Source organism: Sporothrix schenckii (genome assembly GCF_000961545.1).
Source record: "Sporothrix schenckii 1099-18 chromosome Unknown Cont41, whole genome shotgun sequence".
Classification (NCBI taxonomy): Eukaryota; Fungi; Ascomycota; class Sordariomycetes; order Ophiostomatales; family Ophiostomataceae; genus Sporothrix; species Sporothrix schenckii.
The window spans coordinates 118,072-135,077 of NW_015971142.1; the positions used below are offsets into that span (position 1 = coordinate 118,072).

At 49.5% G+C, this 17,006-nt stretch overlaps 4 protein-coding genes across 4 annotated transcripts; 3 read left to right on the plus strand and 1 right to left on the minus strand.

Annotated features, from left to right (window-relative positions):
- Window positions 1–121: 121 nt before the first annotated feature.
- SPSK_07558 (uncharacterized protein) lies at window positions 122–1,456 on the minus strand (the record flags this gene model as incomplete). The annotated part of the gene is made up of 1 exon (XM_016734217.1): window positions 122–1,456. The coding sequence occupies one exon, from the start codon at window positions 1,454–1,456 to the stop codon at window positions 122–124; it is 1,335 nt and encodes a 444-aa protein (XP_016590342.1).
- A 2,335-nt stretch (window positions 1,457–3,791) lies between these two features.
- Window positions 3,792–5,330, plus strand: SPSK_07450 (endo-1,4-beta-xylanase; the record flags this gene model as incomplete). The annotated part of the gene is made up of 1 exon (XM_016734112.1): window positions 3,792–5,330. The coding sequence occupies one exon, from the start codon at window positions 3,792–3,794 to the stop codon at window positions 5,328–5,330; it is 1,539 nt and encodes a 512-aa protein (XP_016590343.1).
- A 6,153-nt stretch (window positions 5,331–11,483) lies between these two features.
- Window positions 11,484–11,909, plus strand: SPSK_08099 (uncharacterized protein; the record flags this gene model as incomplete). The annotated part of the gene is made up of 1 exon (XM_016734743.1): window positions 11,484–11,909. The coding sequence occupies one exon, from the start codon at window positions 11,484–11,486 to the stop codon at window positions 11,907–11,909; it is 426 nt and encodes a 141-aa protein (XP_016590344.1).
- A 3,204-nt stretch (window positions 11,910–15,113) lies between these two features.
- On the plus strand, window positions 15,114–15,599 carry SPSK_10809 (uncharacterized protein; the record flags this gene model as incomplete). The annotated part of the gene is made up of 1 exon (XM_016737077.1): window positions 15,114–15,599. The coding sequence occupies one exon, from the start codon at window positions 15,114–15,116 to the stop codon at window positions 15,597–15,599; it is 486 nt and encodes a 161-aa protein (XP_016590345.1).
- Window positions 15,600–17,006: the final 1,407 nt, after the last annotated feature.

The following is a 17,006-nucleotide window of genomic DNA, read 5'->3' on the forward strand; positions in this document are numbered from 1 at the left end:
GGAGACACAAATATATGCATTGCCAAAGATTTATATACCCAGTATCCCAATGCAAACATAACGTAGAAACAGAAAAGAGAAACTGATATAAAATGCAAGACCCACGACTGCTTTGGCTGGCTTAAAGACTCCGCCGATACGTCCCGCCCCTGGCACGTCCGTTGCCCATGCTGTTTGTGTCATTGCCGACGATGATAATGCTGAGATTGTGGCGGTGGTTTAGACCAATGGCGTCCAATGCATGCGTTTGGGCCGGTGGTGCAACGGCGTGCTGTGGGTGTGCCGACGCAACATCCTCGTCGTTGCTTGCGCCATCATCCGCCGTGGCACCGCCGCTCCCGTCAATCGGCTGCGGCGCAAAAATCACGGGACATGCCTTGGTGCACACCGAAGGTACACCGTTTCCAAAACAGTCTATGACCGTGCAATACCAGCCGGCCGCGCAGTCGTCGGAGGTCGTGCAGGCATTGTCGCGCTCGTAGTCACCCAGCGTGCATTGAGCGGTGTCTTCAGTCGTCAACGCACACGAACAGGCGATCTGGCCGACATGGTCGGTGCCACAATTGTAAGGGTGGAAGTCGGCAAAGCAGTTTGGAAACGTGGGCTGATGCAGTGTTTGGATGCCGCCGTCGCGAACCGACACCTGACCTGCTGGGCAGGCGGGTGCACCTTCGACGTAGGTGACAGTGCTCGTGGCCGTCGGGGTGGGTTGGTTGGATGCGAAACAGGAGCAGGCGCTGGTGACGCCATTGAGGAGAGGCTGCAGTTCATCGAGGCAGGCCAGCGATGTTTTGGGTGTGGTACGCGCGAAGTTGGCGCGTCGGTCAACCCGGGAAGGCGGATTGGGGACTGTGGCTGTAGCGTTGGCAAGGCTGCTAGTAAGGCTCCCAGCAAGGCTCTCGCCCCCATCACCGCTCTTGCCCCAACTATCGCTGCCGACCCTTATTGTGGTTGTGGCAACAATAGTTTGGACAATTGTCTGAACCAGTGTATCGGTTGTGGTCTGAGTACGATCGAATATGACTGTCTGCGTCGCTGTCTGCGTAACGGTGATGGTTGAGAGGCCGACTGGAGTGGATTGAGTCGAAGATGACGATGTCGGGGACGACGCTGAGGATATCGTCATCCATGTAGTTTCTGTCGTTTCTGTCGTTTCTGTTGTGCTTCTCGTCAATGTTCCTCGTGTCACTGGCACGGTCACCGTCTCGTACAGAGTGACCGGTGTCGCAAAAATGCCGACCGACCAGCTGCAGAACGTGTAGGCCAAGGTCGGACTGCCAATGAGACACCGCAGCAGATTGTCGTGCGGGCAATGTTCGTTGTGGTCCGCGTTGTCCACATTGTTCGCGTCGTCAACGTCACGGCCCTTGACTCTTGTCGCTTGGGCCTCACGGGCAGGGGGTACAGCGGCGACAGCCGCACTGGCAAACACCGCAACGAGCGGCCCAAAACGCATCGTTGTGTCTGTGGCCCATGGATACTCTTGTCTTTTTTTCCCCCGTCAACTCCAAAACGCTGTCGACTGGGGCCGGACAGGAAGATGAGAAAAGTGCGGCAATAGGACGTGGCTTCAACGAATTTGGAGGTCTGTGAGCCATCTTGGAGGCTCTGAAAGACTGCTCAGCAACCAAGGCTCAAATGCATCGGATCATCTTTCTGTGCCACAATTTGTTTTCTCCTTTAGTAATTTCGCTGAAAACGCCTGTGTCTTCAATCGGGGCTATTGTTTTACGGCCCTGGCCAGACTGTCTGAACTCTGGATTCAGCCTTTTTCTGTTGGGAAGTGCAATTTATTGCGGATGAACTGCCTCGGCGGACAATCGAATGGATGCATACAATAAGAGGGTCCGACAACAACGGGGGGAAGGCAGAAAGCAAAGAATGTGTGCTGTATACAATCCACGTACAGCCATGGGCATGACCGAGCCGCCTCAGCGGGAAGAACAGATGGGAGGAGAGGACGAGAGGACAATGACAGGGGCGGTAGTGGGAACACACGAGGTAAGGAATAAAATGGAAATCGAGAAGAAAGTCAAAACAGACCCGAGATTGGAGAGGTCTAGACCACCAACCTCTAAATGGTCCTGTGAGGCAACATTGGGCGAGACAAAAATAGACAGGAAAGAGGCAACGAACCCGACGCAAATAGGAAAACTAAATGGGGGCAGAAGGATCAATTAAAGACGCGATGTGAAAGGAACGGCGAGGCTGTTAAACCAATATGGGTGCCATATTGTCAGGGTAGATGGAGAGCTATTGAATAAATGGTGCGAGTATGCGTACGGCGTGCATCGTAAGTCTCCTAACAAAAGTCACGTCGCTGCTCGAGTTCGTCATTCAACTAGTTATGAAAGATCGTCGCCTGGCTCTGTCGTTTTTCCTGCTTTCTGCAACGAGACTGTGGCCTACTTGACTATGCAAGGAATGGTCTCTCGTCTCATTTTACCGTTTTGCCTTTCAAGGGACGGCTACTGAGGGTAAATCTTTGGGATTCACAGTTGCATTGGTTTGGTCCCTTCCATGCTTCGTTCTGGAATTTCTCCGCTGAGAGGAAACATAAACAATGCATCTGGAAGTGGCTGGTTGGAAAGTCTTGGTGAACAGTAGCTTAAATTTTAAGTTGGGACCGCCGATAAAAAGAAAAGCATAGAACATAAAGACAAAGAAGAAAAAGGACGCTTTGAGTTCAAAACATTGGGGAAATGCACTCGCCAAGCCCGAACAGCGTTTTGTTTTCGTGCAGAGTGCAAATGGTAGTGGTCAAGGAAAGAAAGGACAGTTTAGGGAAGGATAGAAGAACATGACGCATCCCTGCATGGAGGTTGGTTTGATCGTCGGCATCTGGATGCCTGTTGAAACAAGGTTCACCCGGCACCGGCAGCTATTTTTGTAGTGCTGGTTTCGGCAGGGAAGAGAAAAGAAAACGTGAAGGCAATTGAAAGAAAGAGAGCGCGACGAAAAGAAAGAAAGAAAAAAAGAGGGACGGAGAGGGAACGTTGATTGGAGGCAATCTTTTGTCTTGTATTGCCGTCCGGCATTCGCTTCGAGGCAAACCCCTTGATGGAGGATTGGCAAACAGAGAACGAAGAACTTGAGACGACATCAGGAGACAAGATGCGATTAGGTCGGTAGGAGGTGTGAGAAGAAATAGGCTTTTTGACGTCCCAATTCCATATATGCGGAACAAATACATCGGACAACAGCTGAAACAGGCATCTTTCTCTCAAACAAACCGGGCATATCCTTCTCTGGAGAAACGACCATGGAAGAAAGGTCAAGAAGGTTTGAGACTGGACAAAAAAAGAAACTAAGGGGCACCAGAAGACTCGCGAAGATTGCGAGACGGGCCCAACGAGAGGGTCTGTTTGGGATCTGCACATCATCTGCCCTCATGTTTCCCAATTTCTTTACGTTTTGCCTCTTGCTTCACTCCATCGTAGTCCATCTTTTTACCCGTATGACTTCCCTGTCGTTTGCCATTGGCGTATGCGGTCCGGAGACTGGTGACGGCTGGGTCGCGGGTAATCCGATCGTCTCGTGTGGCCCAAGAAGCACAGAGAAGAGAATTGTAAAGCAGCAAAGGCAGTGGACGGGACATAGGGGGTGGAGAAGAGGTGAGAAGGAACCAAGCTGTGGTCGTCGCCAGATGCTCATAAGAGTGACGATTCCTGTCTCTGGGACATTCCGAGATACTTTTGGAAAGAGACGAGGGCGTCCCACACTGCCTTGATTTTGCTATTCTCTTTCCACACATACGCTTGTATTTAATTTTGCTTCGTCCCGGGACCGCCATGGGCTGCTCAACATTCGTCTTCTTATCGGGGCTGCTGGCCAGCGCCGCGCCGCTTGTGTCTGCGCAGTCGTACGGGTCGGAGTCGGCAGGATCATCGTCACCACCAGGGTCGTCAGGCTCGACAAGTTCGTCTGGCTTGTCTGTCGCACCCCCCTCCACGCCGTCCGCCATCGACCTGACTGCCATTGGGCTGCACACACTGGCGAAGGCAAACGGTCTGCTGTTCTTTGGCACGGCCACAGACACCAACCTGTTCAACGACACGTCATACATGCAGATTGTCAACGACCGCAACATGTTTGGCATCCTGGTGCCGGAGAACAGCCTCAAGTGGCAGCCGACAGAGCCGACGCAAAACGACTTTCAGTTCGCCAAGCCAGACAGCGTGCACAGCCTGGCGACGGCCAACCAACAAATGTTCCGCTGCCACACGCTCACTTGGTTCCAGCAGCTGCCAGCGTTTATCACCACAACGGCGTGGACGCGAGCCACACTGACGGCTGCCATCCAGACGCACATTGCGCACGTTGTGGGCCACTACCGCGGCGCGTGCTACAGCTGGGACGTGGTCAACGAGGCGCTCAACGACAACGGGACGTTCCGCAACTCGGTCTTTTTCCAGACTCTCGGCACAGACTTTCTGCCCATCTCGTTCCAGGCGGCCGCGCAGGCCGATCCCAACGCACGCCTGTATTACAACGACTTCAACATTGAGTTTGACAACAACAAGACGGCCGCCGCGCTGTCCATTGTCAAGCTCGTCCGTGCCGCCGGCGCGCGCGTGGATGGTGTCGGTTTCCAGGGCCACATGACAACGGGTCAGACGCCCAGCCGCGCCGCAATGGCGGCCGTCTTCCGCAAGTTCACCGCGCTCAATCTCGAGGTCGCCATCACCGAACTGGATGTGCGCCAGACGTCGCTGCCGCCGACGGCCGCGCAGCAGGCCCAACAGGCAACCGACTACGTCAGCATGGTAGGCGGCTGTTTGGATGTTGCGGGCTGTGTAGGTGTTGTCGCGTGGGAATATACAGATCGTTACAGCTGGATCCCGAGCACGTTCCCCGGCACGGGCGCGGCGTGTTTGTTTGACGAAAATCTGCAGCCGAAGCCGGCCTACACGGCCGTGGCGAGCGTGCTGGCAGCCAAGGCGACGGGGATTCCGGCGGGGGCGACGATCGCAGGCATTGGAGCTGGCCTGACCGGCGTTGGTGGTGGTGGCGGAAGTGGTGGTGCGTCGTCGTCGTCGAGTGGTGCAAACAGCAACAACAACAGCAGCAGCAGCACCAGCAACAGCAACGAAAGCGATAACAATGGGCAAAACTCGGCTACCAGCTTAGGCACAGGAAGCACCAATGTTGACATCCCCAGCGCCGAGTTTTTTGGCAACTTTGGTGGCAGCCCGGGCCAGATTCCAGCGTCGAGTAGTGGTAGCGGTAGCAACAGCGGGCCTAACAGTGGAAGTGGGACCTCGAGCAGCAGCAGCAGCAGCAGCAGCACTAGTGGCGAGAGTAATGCTGGTGGCAGTTACAGTTATTAGATCGCAAACTGACAGCGCACTTTGCACCCACTCCTTGCTCTCGAAGATATTGCCCCTTTTCGATACAGATTTGTTCGTTTCTTCACTTTTGGTTTTCATACAATGATTCCCCTTTAATCGTCTGGTTCCTGATACAGCGATTTACTCAAGATTATGTCCGACTGCGATGGCCCTGCTGATCTATTCCATTCGTAATAGCCGCCCACAGATAACTGGTTGTTCGTGTGGTTCGCAGTCACCAGAGAGACCTTATTCCCAGCGGCTAATGTCGTATTCGTAGCTTTGCAGATATTCATTTTGCCGAGCCACGTTTTGTGCTGCATTTGCTGGCTTGGGTAAAGAGTCTTACAGAGTACATGAGTGTTACAAGCGGGCCTGGCCGTTATTACTCGGCCAGAGCCTTTTGTTCAGAGAGCCTCGATGTAAACAGCGCCGGCATTGAGCCTCCGCTCATTAAGGGCAATTCAGACCGTCACCATGCGGAGGTCATCGCGGGTTCGTCAGGGTGGAACACGAGGAACGCAGGGAAATGAAGGCCGTTCAGGCAATTAAAAAAAAGGCAGTCTAATAAATGTTTTCGAATAATGATCGAAAACTGAATGAATGGTCCGAAAAGACGAGAAATGACAGATGGACAACGTGTCCTGCGGGAATGAAACGTGATTAAAATATCGTATCATTTTTTTTTTCAAACAGCATCGGCTTGCATCGAGCTTCTAACGATGAGCTACGCTGCGTCTGTGCGAATCCACAACACGATATCCATCGTGACTTTGCATCGTGCCGGGATACCACCTGCGTGGAGCTCCGGATCCGAAGAGCCTTTTCTAAGTCGCGGGCCTGCACTGCATATGGAGTTCGCGATCGTCGTCATTTCGTCAATCAAAACGATCCACTCAAGTCCAGCGCTATGTTCATTCGTATTGAGGGACATTGTGTGCTGGACAAAGTATGGTATCTCACTAGTGAGCAAAACTGAGCGCCAGACCGAATCCCGAGAACGCCCCGCCCGGTGTTTGCTTTGATTCACGTTGGAATGCGACACAGTGTGCAGTTTCTGGACTGGCGTCAAGGTACAAAGTCCTTCTGATAAGGAGACTTCAGACTTCTCCCCAGTACCGCCAGTTGCGGAGCCGACCTGCTTGGGCGCTACGACCGTCTAAGATACCGTGCCGACAACAGAGATGACCAGCGCTAGTCTTGTCTTAGGATAAGTCCGACCGCTACAGGCGACAGCTCCTTGCCAGTGGTATGTCCACTATCAGCACAAGCAAATCGAACAAGAGTGGAGAGCTGAGAAACGCACCATCGCATCGTATCCCCGCAAGGCTCCCCCCTAAGTCTTTACCGGGGCCCGGCCCCATCTCCGACGAAAGCACTCCGTACGACATGCAGCGCCTGCTCCACTCTTCCTGATGGCACCTGCTGTATGGAAGCAATAGCGGTTGGTCAGGCCTTCGTTGCAGGGGAACTTAGGCGCTGGAAAAGCACTGCACATTTGTATGGTTACAACATAGTGACATAGGGCAGTTATTGAATTCAGGAGTAATTAATTCGTACAGAATACGAGTATCTTATTCAGTACTAACTGCCACGATTGCGTCAATCAGAACAGCCCACATCACCAAATCTGCCCAGGCTCCCATTGTTCCTTCGATTGTTTATTCTCGTGAATTGGACTGTCAGTTTTCTCTCCTTACCTTGTGGGCTATTACTTGTCCACAGCAATTACATGTGCTTCACGAAATCATGCTAAAAACCAACTCACTTCCGTCAGCATATAGTCCTCCCTGAGCCGTTCGCGATCCGCCACATCACATCCGGACCACCCGCGACCACTTGTTTACGAGCCGCCTCGCCATGGGAATTGTTTTTGAACAAAGACAGAGACTGCTCGAACGATATTGGGGCCGTGTGGCTATGGATTGCCAGAGCACGTGCGATGTTCGGCCGCCGTGAACATTGGCACCGCGCATCATTTTTGTGCCGGACAGGATACCGTTTGGCTTCGCCCAAACTATCTCGAAACAGCTGCACAAGACAGCCCCTTCTCTTCGGCAACGAAACACCACAGGCTTTGGCCATAAAGGGAAATGTGCAACTGCAAACGATGCCCGCACCGGGAAAAGACGACTAGCACAGGTATTTCTCATGTCCATGACACTGACCAAGGCTAATTCGAGCCGAATCGGACAAAACGAGGGCATGTCGAAACGATAAGGACGGAATAACTATTTCGAGTGTCCAACAGAAGGCGCCCTCTCTCCGACTCTTTCTATTTGGCCCATTGCCACCTCCTTTGAACGGAGAAGCTAAGAAAGAAGGGACCCGGAAAATCGGGGAGACAGTGGCGACGTTGAAAAGAGAAACGAGGGACCAGACGAAAGCAGGACTTCAACAGTCCATAGGACGGCATTCGAGAGACCTGCCTACCTACTGTATTTCATTTTTCCGTCAAGAGCCGACGCCGTGCTACCCCATGCGATGGTGCGAGACTCGCCCAATTTAAGTTACCGCTTTGTTGCACGACGTGTCGCTACCTGTGGAAGAGTGGATAGAGCTGTACTGTCCCCCTGTGCGGTACCTGGCGTTTCTGTGCACCAGACTCTACAATACACCGTCCGAAATATAATACACGGATCACAGAGGGCAACAGTGAGTCCAGCAGAGGCTGACGAGAGCACAGCAATAAACCCCAATCAACCTGCCAGAATCATGTCTCGGCCAGATGCACGTTTTACACAAACGACCCACGTCACACAGCCCTCGTGCTACCCTTGGGATGTGCCGTGCCTATCTATAGACGTGCCATTGGATAAGCGAGAAATGAAAAAAAAGAAGAGCTGGATGAAAAGACAAGGGCTGCAGGGCTCAGCACGGCGAACACAGGTAGTGCATATTGCCCATTTTCTTGCAAAATAAACCCGTCCTATGGCTTCGGCGGATCTTCTCTGGCATCATTTGGCCTTCTTTTCAGCTTCCACGAAGCGATTCCTTCCTCTTCTAGATGTTCTTTGTCCGGAACCGTGGTATGCGTATGAACTGTCTGAATACGACACAGCAAGGACACCGGAATTGAATGGCTCATTGACGACCAAGTAAGGCGATGCTACCAGGCGGCCGTTCTCGTTCTATTGACAAGGATGCTACGGTGCTCCATTAGTCTTTCATTTTCGGCCCGCTCTCGGTCTTCTTGCGGGACGGAGCGGCACAACGGGTACGACTTTCCGTTCATTTCTTTCCTTTTAAGTCACTCTCGCTTCACCACTTTAAGCTTGTTTTCATCACTCGGCCTGTGTCCTTGTACTTTTGTGACTTTCTGTCCTTGTGTATGTCTTTCTGCCCTGGTGTGCCCCAGTGCCGTGGCATGCGTTCAGCTTGTACGATACGACTTTCTTTCTATCTTCCTAAGTTGTTTGCCTTTTCAGATGGTCCTTGCAAATGTCTCGCTCCCCATGCCATGTGTTTTCTTGTTTTACTCGCACGCTCACTACTTGTACTTCAAATGACATAAGGGAGCAACTCTACAATGGTATTTTGTGTATTTCCCGAAACCTTCCGTCCTTCTCGTCATGTTTGTTGTGCCACATTGCACATCAAATTTTCCTCTACGCCAAAAGTGCGGACTTGGTTCCTTTTTTTTCGACTACATGTCCAGAGTGTTACATATTTTCGGGTATCTACATGCTCTTTTCAATGGTCGGCGTGCTGCAGCCTTTCCGATTTTTAAACGAGGAACAAATAGAAATTGATTCTCTGTTAGGAGAGACAGAGCGACAAGGGCCATGTCCAGGTGACTGTAGATATGCAGAGGGCTGCGTGAAAATGTCTCGGGCTGAGCGGCTCGGAAAGGCTTCGTCGTGGGAGACCAGGAGCAGAGCGTGAAATGGGAGACCGACTCATTGCCGAAGTAACGGTAAGCATCGCGTGTATCGTTGCTTGTATCACCACGTTCACCATCGCGTGCATAATCGCATGCAGATCGGCGTTGCCTATCCACGGCCGTCTTGCAACCGATCATGCAATTGCACGTGTTGCCCTTGACTTGGTTGTCGTTTCTCTCTTTCCTGTCTTCGAATTTCCGCCGTTGGTGGAGCTCACTCCCTACGATCCTTTAACCTGCATGGCCATGATCGTGACCTCGAAAAAGGTAATGATGTTCAGACGACTTGCGTCGTACCCGGCATAAGGAGACGAGATGAGATGGAGTTTGTCACAAGTATAGGTGAGGGTAACACACTATTAAAAACCACGATATACACCATCACTGTCGCGTTTTCGACTGGAAGGAACGGATGTGAGAAGCATAGAGGTAGTAACCAGACGAGCTGATATAAGCTTTCTTGAGAATGCTGACGCCAAGAATTGTGTTTTGCGTTTCATTTTGTCTCGTGTTTTGATTTCCTCATCTGTAACTAAACTTCTTGTGTAAAAAGAAACCTTCGTTTTCGGTCTGATATTTTGTCTCAATCTTTTATTCTCATCATCCGGTCACTTTTTCGCACTCGACATGGACCGCCCTACACAACTATTTGACGCCCTTGCAGGCTGTCAACACAACACGAGCCAAACTAAGACATTTGTGTCCAAGGAAAGACTATTTTACCCCAATCATAAGCAGTTCTGTCTTGTAGTCTATGCCTGCATGGAAGGCTGTAAGATGACACATAAATAGATCATAAATGTGGCGATCTGAGCCACAAGACAGCTGAAGAAAAAAGAAGGGCTGAATAGCTTGATTCATTTTTCCTGGTCTCCAGGGTTGGACAAGAATGAGGGCATGACAAGAGAAACAAAGCAACGCCTCTAAGGGAGGCTGATACCATACAAGTTTCTTTTAAAACGGTTTGCAAGCAAGTCGAAAAGGGCGAAAATAACCAGCGCGCAAAAATAGGCAAAGACGCTGCATCAGATAGATGTTTGTACGATCGCAAGCTACCAACCCCAAGTTTAAGCGAAAGGCTATGCTGTGAAATTGCTCGCAGGACATCCTCACAAGGTGTGTTTCTGCAGACGAAAGAAACCACAAAGTCAAGGTCATAAGAGCCAAACAAGAAAGGTAACAAAAAACGACTAGGAATGAAAAGTCCTCCGTGGTCCGTTATTAAGAGACGATGAAAAACGAAGGCGCACGAAGCAGTGCGTAAGGCGTACAAAGCCCCCTCCGGGTTGCAGATACGTGTGTAGTATGCAAATCCGGCACATTTTCTCCTTGGTCGTTGGCCCCCTTCTGCCTATTTGGGGTTCTCGGAAGAAAGGCTCGCCTCGTGTCGGCTGAGCATTGTCGGTCACAAATGGGGGTACGCAACAGTTGGTGGAGGAGGACCTTGGTGTTTCCCAAAGCATCAAATAAAATACAAAATAAAAACAAAATAAAGAAAAGATAATCTTGGTCAAAGAAAAGAGACGTACACAAAGGAGACAAATATGCCACAGGAGGTCAACGACCACAGAACACAGATACACGAAACGAGCCATCATCAGTTGGATGAGAAACAGGAGAATAGAAGATAAAATATATATGAGTGAAAATTAAGGGAGAAATAAATAAAATGTATTAGGAACCAGAGGGAAGCAGGAGAATAGGAGGACATGGGCTGTATTGGTGTTCCCTAGCACCCCTTCGTTTCCCAGAACGGGAATGGTCTTGTCGATGATGCCGTTGATGATTGGCGTTACCAAAGACGAGATACATGAGAGACAGACGCAGTCTCGCGTTCCCATTTTGCGGGAAAAGGGGGAGAGAAAAGAGAGGGCATCGCTAGAGATAGATGGAAAGGTATAAAGGTAAAGGGGATGCCTATGAAGAAACGGTGTGGTTTAAAAACCCAAAGAGATCAAACGCATTGTAACGAGGCCAACACAGAAGACAAGACGTCACAAACGAAACGAGATACTTTTGGCATTGATACCGACATTGAGGCCTACTAAGTGAGTGCCTTCGTGCTGCTTCGAGAGGCTGATATGCATTGTCACGACAGCTGGATAGTGACGCGAACGGCTGACAAAGATATGCAACAGAAAGAAAGCAAATATCAAAGGGAGAAAAATCAAGTGAAGAGAAATCAGAAACAAAGAGCAAAGGAATCACCTTAAAGTCGGCGAATAGAGCACCACGCAAAACCGCCATTTGCACACAATATCACCATCACCATGTGCACGTACTACTACCTCCACCGCCACCACACGCCGCCCTGCGACCGCATCATTGACTATGTTATGCAATACGGCTTCTGCACCCATGCCACCATGGACCCGACCACTGGCCTCGCCCTGCCGTGCGAGAACTTGTGTTTTGACCAGGAGCAGAGCGTCGACTACAACAACCCGTGCGCAATGGGTGGTTGCACCGAGAGCCCTGACTGCAGCTCCGGAGCCTGTCGTCTGGCCGAACTTAATGGAATATGGGTCTGCTGCGAGTGCAACCGCGGCGGCAATGTCTACCGGTGGTGCGGTCATCGCATGCGTTCGAGCCCGGACACGCTCTGCTACCACGTGTGCTGCAAGAACTGCCAACCGGACGAGGCTAGCATGAGTCTCGGGCGAGAGGCCCCCGTGGCGAATCCGGTTTCCTATTGAATGTGTTCATGTAGGGGCTGTGCTGAGCGCCAGAGAAGGAGAAAGAGATGTTTTAAAGAAAGGGATCCAGGTAGAGCTGGGCGATCCTCCGGGAATGGAATAGAATGGACAAGGCATGGGGCTTCTATAGTAACCAGATATGAAACAGGCACGGTCTGTTTTTTTTTTTTAAAAAAAAAAATATGTTCTTTGTAGTCGATGATGCTCGTATCGCCGTCCTGTATTGGTTGACTTCAAAAGTACCATTCCCATTATTCGGGCTATATTTTTTCTTAACATAAATGTGGATTCTTTTTTGTTCTTGATACACTTGTTCACATAAAATTTTCTCCACTGTTGACATGTTATTCTGAGGGTTATTTTATTTTATCTATGTTTGTAGTGGGCCACTCAAGGACGAACCACACTTATAATTCATAGTTGAGCATCCGTGAGAATCTTTGAATATATTTGTCTATGCACGGGTTGAATGGTCGTGCATTATCCGTAACAACATCGCGTCGAAACCGTTATTCGTTGCTTGTTGGCGATTGCTTAGATCTGCCGGTGTGTTGGTAAAGTAATAAATGTGCTGGGCAACTGAAGGACGCCGATGTTTCCCTTCTCGGCGACGAGTGGTTGGCCGCCGTTGTGGTTTGACTTGTGGCTGATGCCTCACACTGTACCTGGGTTGGGAATGATTTGCGAAGGTAAGCGGGCTCACAATCTAAACCAAATGTGATCAATTTTTGATCGACGGAAAAATACGTAAATAAAATAAAATAAAATAAAATAAATAAAACAGGAACCATGGTATCTTCGGCTTCAAAAGGAGAGGGAGATCATACGCCCGGAGGGTGAAATCCTTTGTAAGAAATAGGTCAGACTGGTGGTAATAGAAAAAATCTACCACTTCAGCTGGCCTTGATACACAGTACATAAATTCTGAGTGGTTAACGATCACTGTCGCCTTGGTGGACTCATATATGCGTAAGGAAATCCTAAATCAGATCTGTGTAACCAAAGACAGCCGAGCTGAAACAGGATGCGAAGTGGCGAGGAAGAGTACGAGAAAGAGGCGAGGCGGAGACCACAGAATAACATGGAGGGTGAGAGGCTACGTACAGATGCGAACCTAATAATTTCGCGAGCTCCGATTTGGGAATGATAGATCATGTAAAATCAAGATATTGAGACAATGGAACAGGAGGAGGGCACACAGAGATCTGGCAAATCCGGTCACGGATGTTGGCCGGACAAAAACCTCAAAAACCGAGTAGAAGGACAGGGTCCAGGGACTCTGATGGCGATCACACTAGATGCAAACAATAGCGGGCAGTAGATCTGAGATGGTTTATATCTGCTACTTTGCCAAAGTGCATTGGAACAGGTGCTTTGGCAGGAGACAAGGTTTTTTGATTGGGTGGGCGGGATTGGGTCCTGCGGAAGACGACATTGGATGAAGGGCCAGATTAGGAACGTCTGGATAGAGAATATTAGTGTGGTATTCTACAGAGATTTTGATTTTTTATCAATGGTATTTTCTGTTGCTGTGTTTTATACTTTCTGTTATTTACCTCATCCTTTCTCCCCTTTTAAAATATCTTACCGTCGCCCAAAAACGACACTGGTTTCTAAATGTTATCGTCTAGAACTAAAAGATGAAACTATTTACGTCCTCTCCACCCACACAAACTATGAATTTGAGATACAGTCTAACCAAATTACGATGGGCCGTCTGGCCTGCAGAGTTCGTACACACCCTCGGTAATTTTACCGTTAGGCGAGACAAGCCCGCCTGGCACAGAGTGATCACAAAGTATCTGTGAAAAGCATGACATTCGAGTCGCCGAATGACCTGCGGCACCACGGCGGGCTTTGTTCAAATTTTTTTAATAAAAATTCTTTTATTTCTATGCCCATTATCGTGATGCTTTCACAATATCAGATGGGTCGTCCAAACCACTTCACGTCAGCCACAAGGGTAAACAGGATAACATGGCCAGTATGCATCCTTTAGAGTTGGATTTCCGCTCCTCGGAATAAACCTCCGAAACTCTGTCGTCTCTTTCCGTGACTCCATCGACACGAACAGGCCAAAGAAAGACAGCCGTCAAGAGACATAGCTGGTATGGGGTAGCTAGGTGATATTTTGCCCCTTCCCCATATTACACCTGGGGGAGGACGACCCATCCACGCCCCCTCTTACATGAGTAGTTTGTCATCCACCGATCTCGTTGTTTTCAGCTGTCAAAGAATTAAGATCATATAATGATACGGGGCAAAACGAGACAACTTCCGTATTCAACGTAGCATACCCGAAAGGCACCAAAAACAATGCGCACACCTTGAGATTTGTGTACACCGACGGCTGTTTTTGTAGAGCGTGCTCATTACATCGCTGTCTGTCGAAGTACGTCGAACAAGTTTTTGTTCTTTATTTTCAGCAGGCTCTACTCTCAATAACTAAGGTTCTTTTTCGTACTCTGTAATTCAGAATAAGAAATGTTTTGACTCTGAGGATGAACGAGCGGAACGCGACTCGAAAATACCCATCGGAAAAAGGAAACAGAAAAATACACAAGTACGCAAAGGAGCAAATAGGCACAAGGTGGTAGTTTAAACGCCAAGCAAGGCGAATTTAGCTGGCAGAAGGTACAACATTGGTCACGATCAGCTTGACATGGCAAGTAGATGACGATGGACATATAAAATGTCAAGACAGTCCTGCTATCAAGATGGTATTGGAGTATGCAGTAGCAACTTTTCCATTTGCAGAGAGCACTAACAAAGACGAATCGAAACGAAGACTGGCGCACCAAGAAAAAAAAATTAGACCCGTCTAAACAAGCCACACAATCCATACGAGGGGGCTTTTCAAGGCACATATCTGACTGGTAAGAGCGCCTTTCGTCGTGTCTCTATGGATGGGAATAACTGGTGAGAGTTGGTAGGTGGGACTGCCAAAGAAATTAATTTTTTTTTTTGAAATAAATGCAGCTGAGGGAAACGACGAAATGATTTCCGGAGAGTGTATACTTACCATTTTAGCACATACATATCCCAAAACTGAACACGTTATACGACAACAGCAACGTACGAGACCACGACGAGGACAAGAGGACCCACGAGAAGAATAGGACAGGAGCGGACGAGCTACCACATTGTATCGGCTCTGGAGAAACTCATCGTCCCATTTGCATTTCGCCTCTTTGTCATTACACAATGTGTCTCCAGATCAGCTACACTTTGACGTGCGAACACGTTAAGACGCAAATGATCTATTGCGCCGACGCCATTCCCGTCGCCTCATCGTCGTCTTCTTCATCAAGCAAGAAAGAACACAAGAGCCACAAGAAAGACAGCAGTTCCAGCAAGAAAAAGAAGAGCGCGTCGTCTTCATCGTCTTCTTCATCCTCGCATCGCCAGCCTAGGATGATTCCCTGTGACAATCTCACACAACAGTCTCTACCATATCCGACGCCACCTAGTTTTACATGTGACCCCCAGACGGCGGCTACGTCGCTGCTGGCACCCAAATGTCCTCTGACGGATTGTCCTTTTGAGGCCAAAGACCGTTGCTGGAACTGCTGCTGGTGCGGGAAGGGCTGGAATGAGCGCGGCCGCTGTAGCTGCATAATGATTATCGAGGGCAACAGAGTTCAGTGCGAGCACATCTGCTGTTCTGGATGCGAAGCTGCGAAGCGGTGAATTTAACTAGGGATGCCAGCTCGCATTTAAAACAGAAATTCAGCTGACGCGGCTTCTTTTCTTTGCTTTTCTTTGCGTCTTTCAAGGTCGTTATCTCTTTTGGCTTGTTTTGCTTCGGCAAGTTGCTGGTATCTGGCTTTGCTATTTGCTTTAATCGATGGGAGGACATTTGCTTTTTGTCAGCTAATTTTTGACAGCTAATTTTGTCTTCTATTTCCCCAAAAGAGATATTTTTCTCTTGAGAGCGCCATTGTTTAGTCTGTGTCTTGGTCGGCGATCTGGCACCGGCGAGTCTGTTCAAACAACGTGTCGGTATGAGATGTTGAATTTTCTCGTTTGTTGTTGGCGGTATTTGTCCGTTTGGTGTCTTGTCGTTCATTCTCCCGCCGATTCGTCGCCGCATCGCCCCCTTTTTGTTTGTTTACCTTTCTTGCACTAAAGCGATTGACTTCGCTCTTCATTTCTTCCCCACAAACCAAAATCGTCGTACGTAACTAAAAACAGCGGCTAAGCAGCCCACAGGCACAAATAAAAGAGAGCCAAGACTGTTCCGCCGTTTACTTCAGCTACTTGATATTGTTGCTCGCCCTTTGAAAACATGTTACAAGTCTTCCAGTGCAAATAATAAAATGTCTGAGTATTGAGGACCGGCGGGAGACAAAGCCATTTTGTCTTTCCTAAGACAGCGCGCGCTACAAGACTCCATGGGTAGACGAGATTCGCGACCCAGATCGTGGGAATTTTGGACACTGCATGCTGCATACGGCACAGTGTACGCATGTATGCACGCATTTGTACATCGAGAGCACATAAAACGAGTGTAACGCACGTTGGCGAATTTTTGGGAATGTCGGGAATAATCCACGCGCCGGGAAATGGATGTGGGATAGGGAACACCCAAGGAAGAGCTCCCCAATCGACGCATGAGACCGTAGCACCATTTGCCCTTTCGCACGAAGTAGTGGGGGTGTAATATGGCCAACATGTGTCGGTATATAAATGTCGGCCGCAGACAATGGGCGTATCTAGAAAACACAAATGGTTATATTTTGATATTGCGAAGTCGGATACGGCTGTTTGTTGGAACTAGTAAAGACAAAATCTTTACTGTTCGCGTTGCATTCGTATCCGTGTGCACACATGTGCGAACATTCCGTCGACAATTGATTCGCCATTGTGTGATGGAGCCCGCGATACGTGGCCAGCACTATGCAAGTACCGATCGTGTGGGAAGTCACAACATCTTGCAAACGCAACTCACGGCTTTTCGTACCTAGATCTATCTGATCTTGTGGAAGTACACGGCATTTGTGTTGGCCGTCACACCAAGAGACACCCTCACCTGGGAGCGGGCGGTCTCAAACAGATGAAGCTTCCCAGCGTTTGATGGTTGGTCGTGGCTGAAGA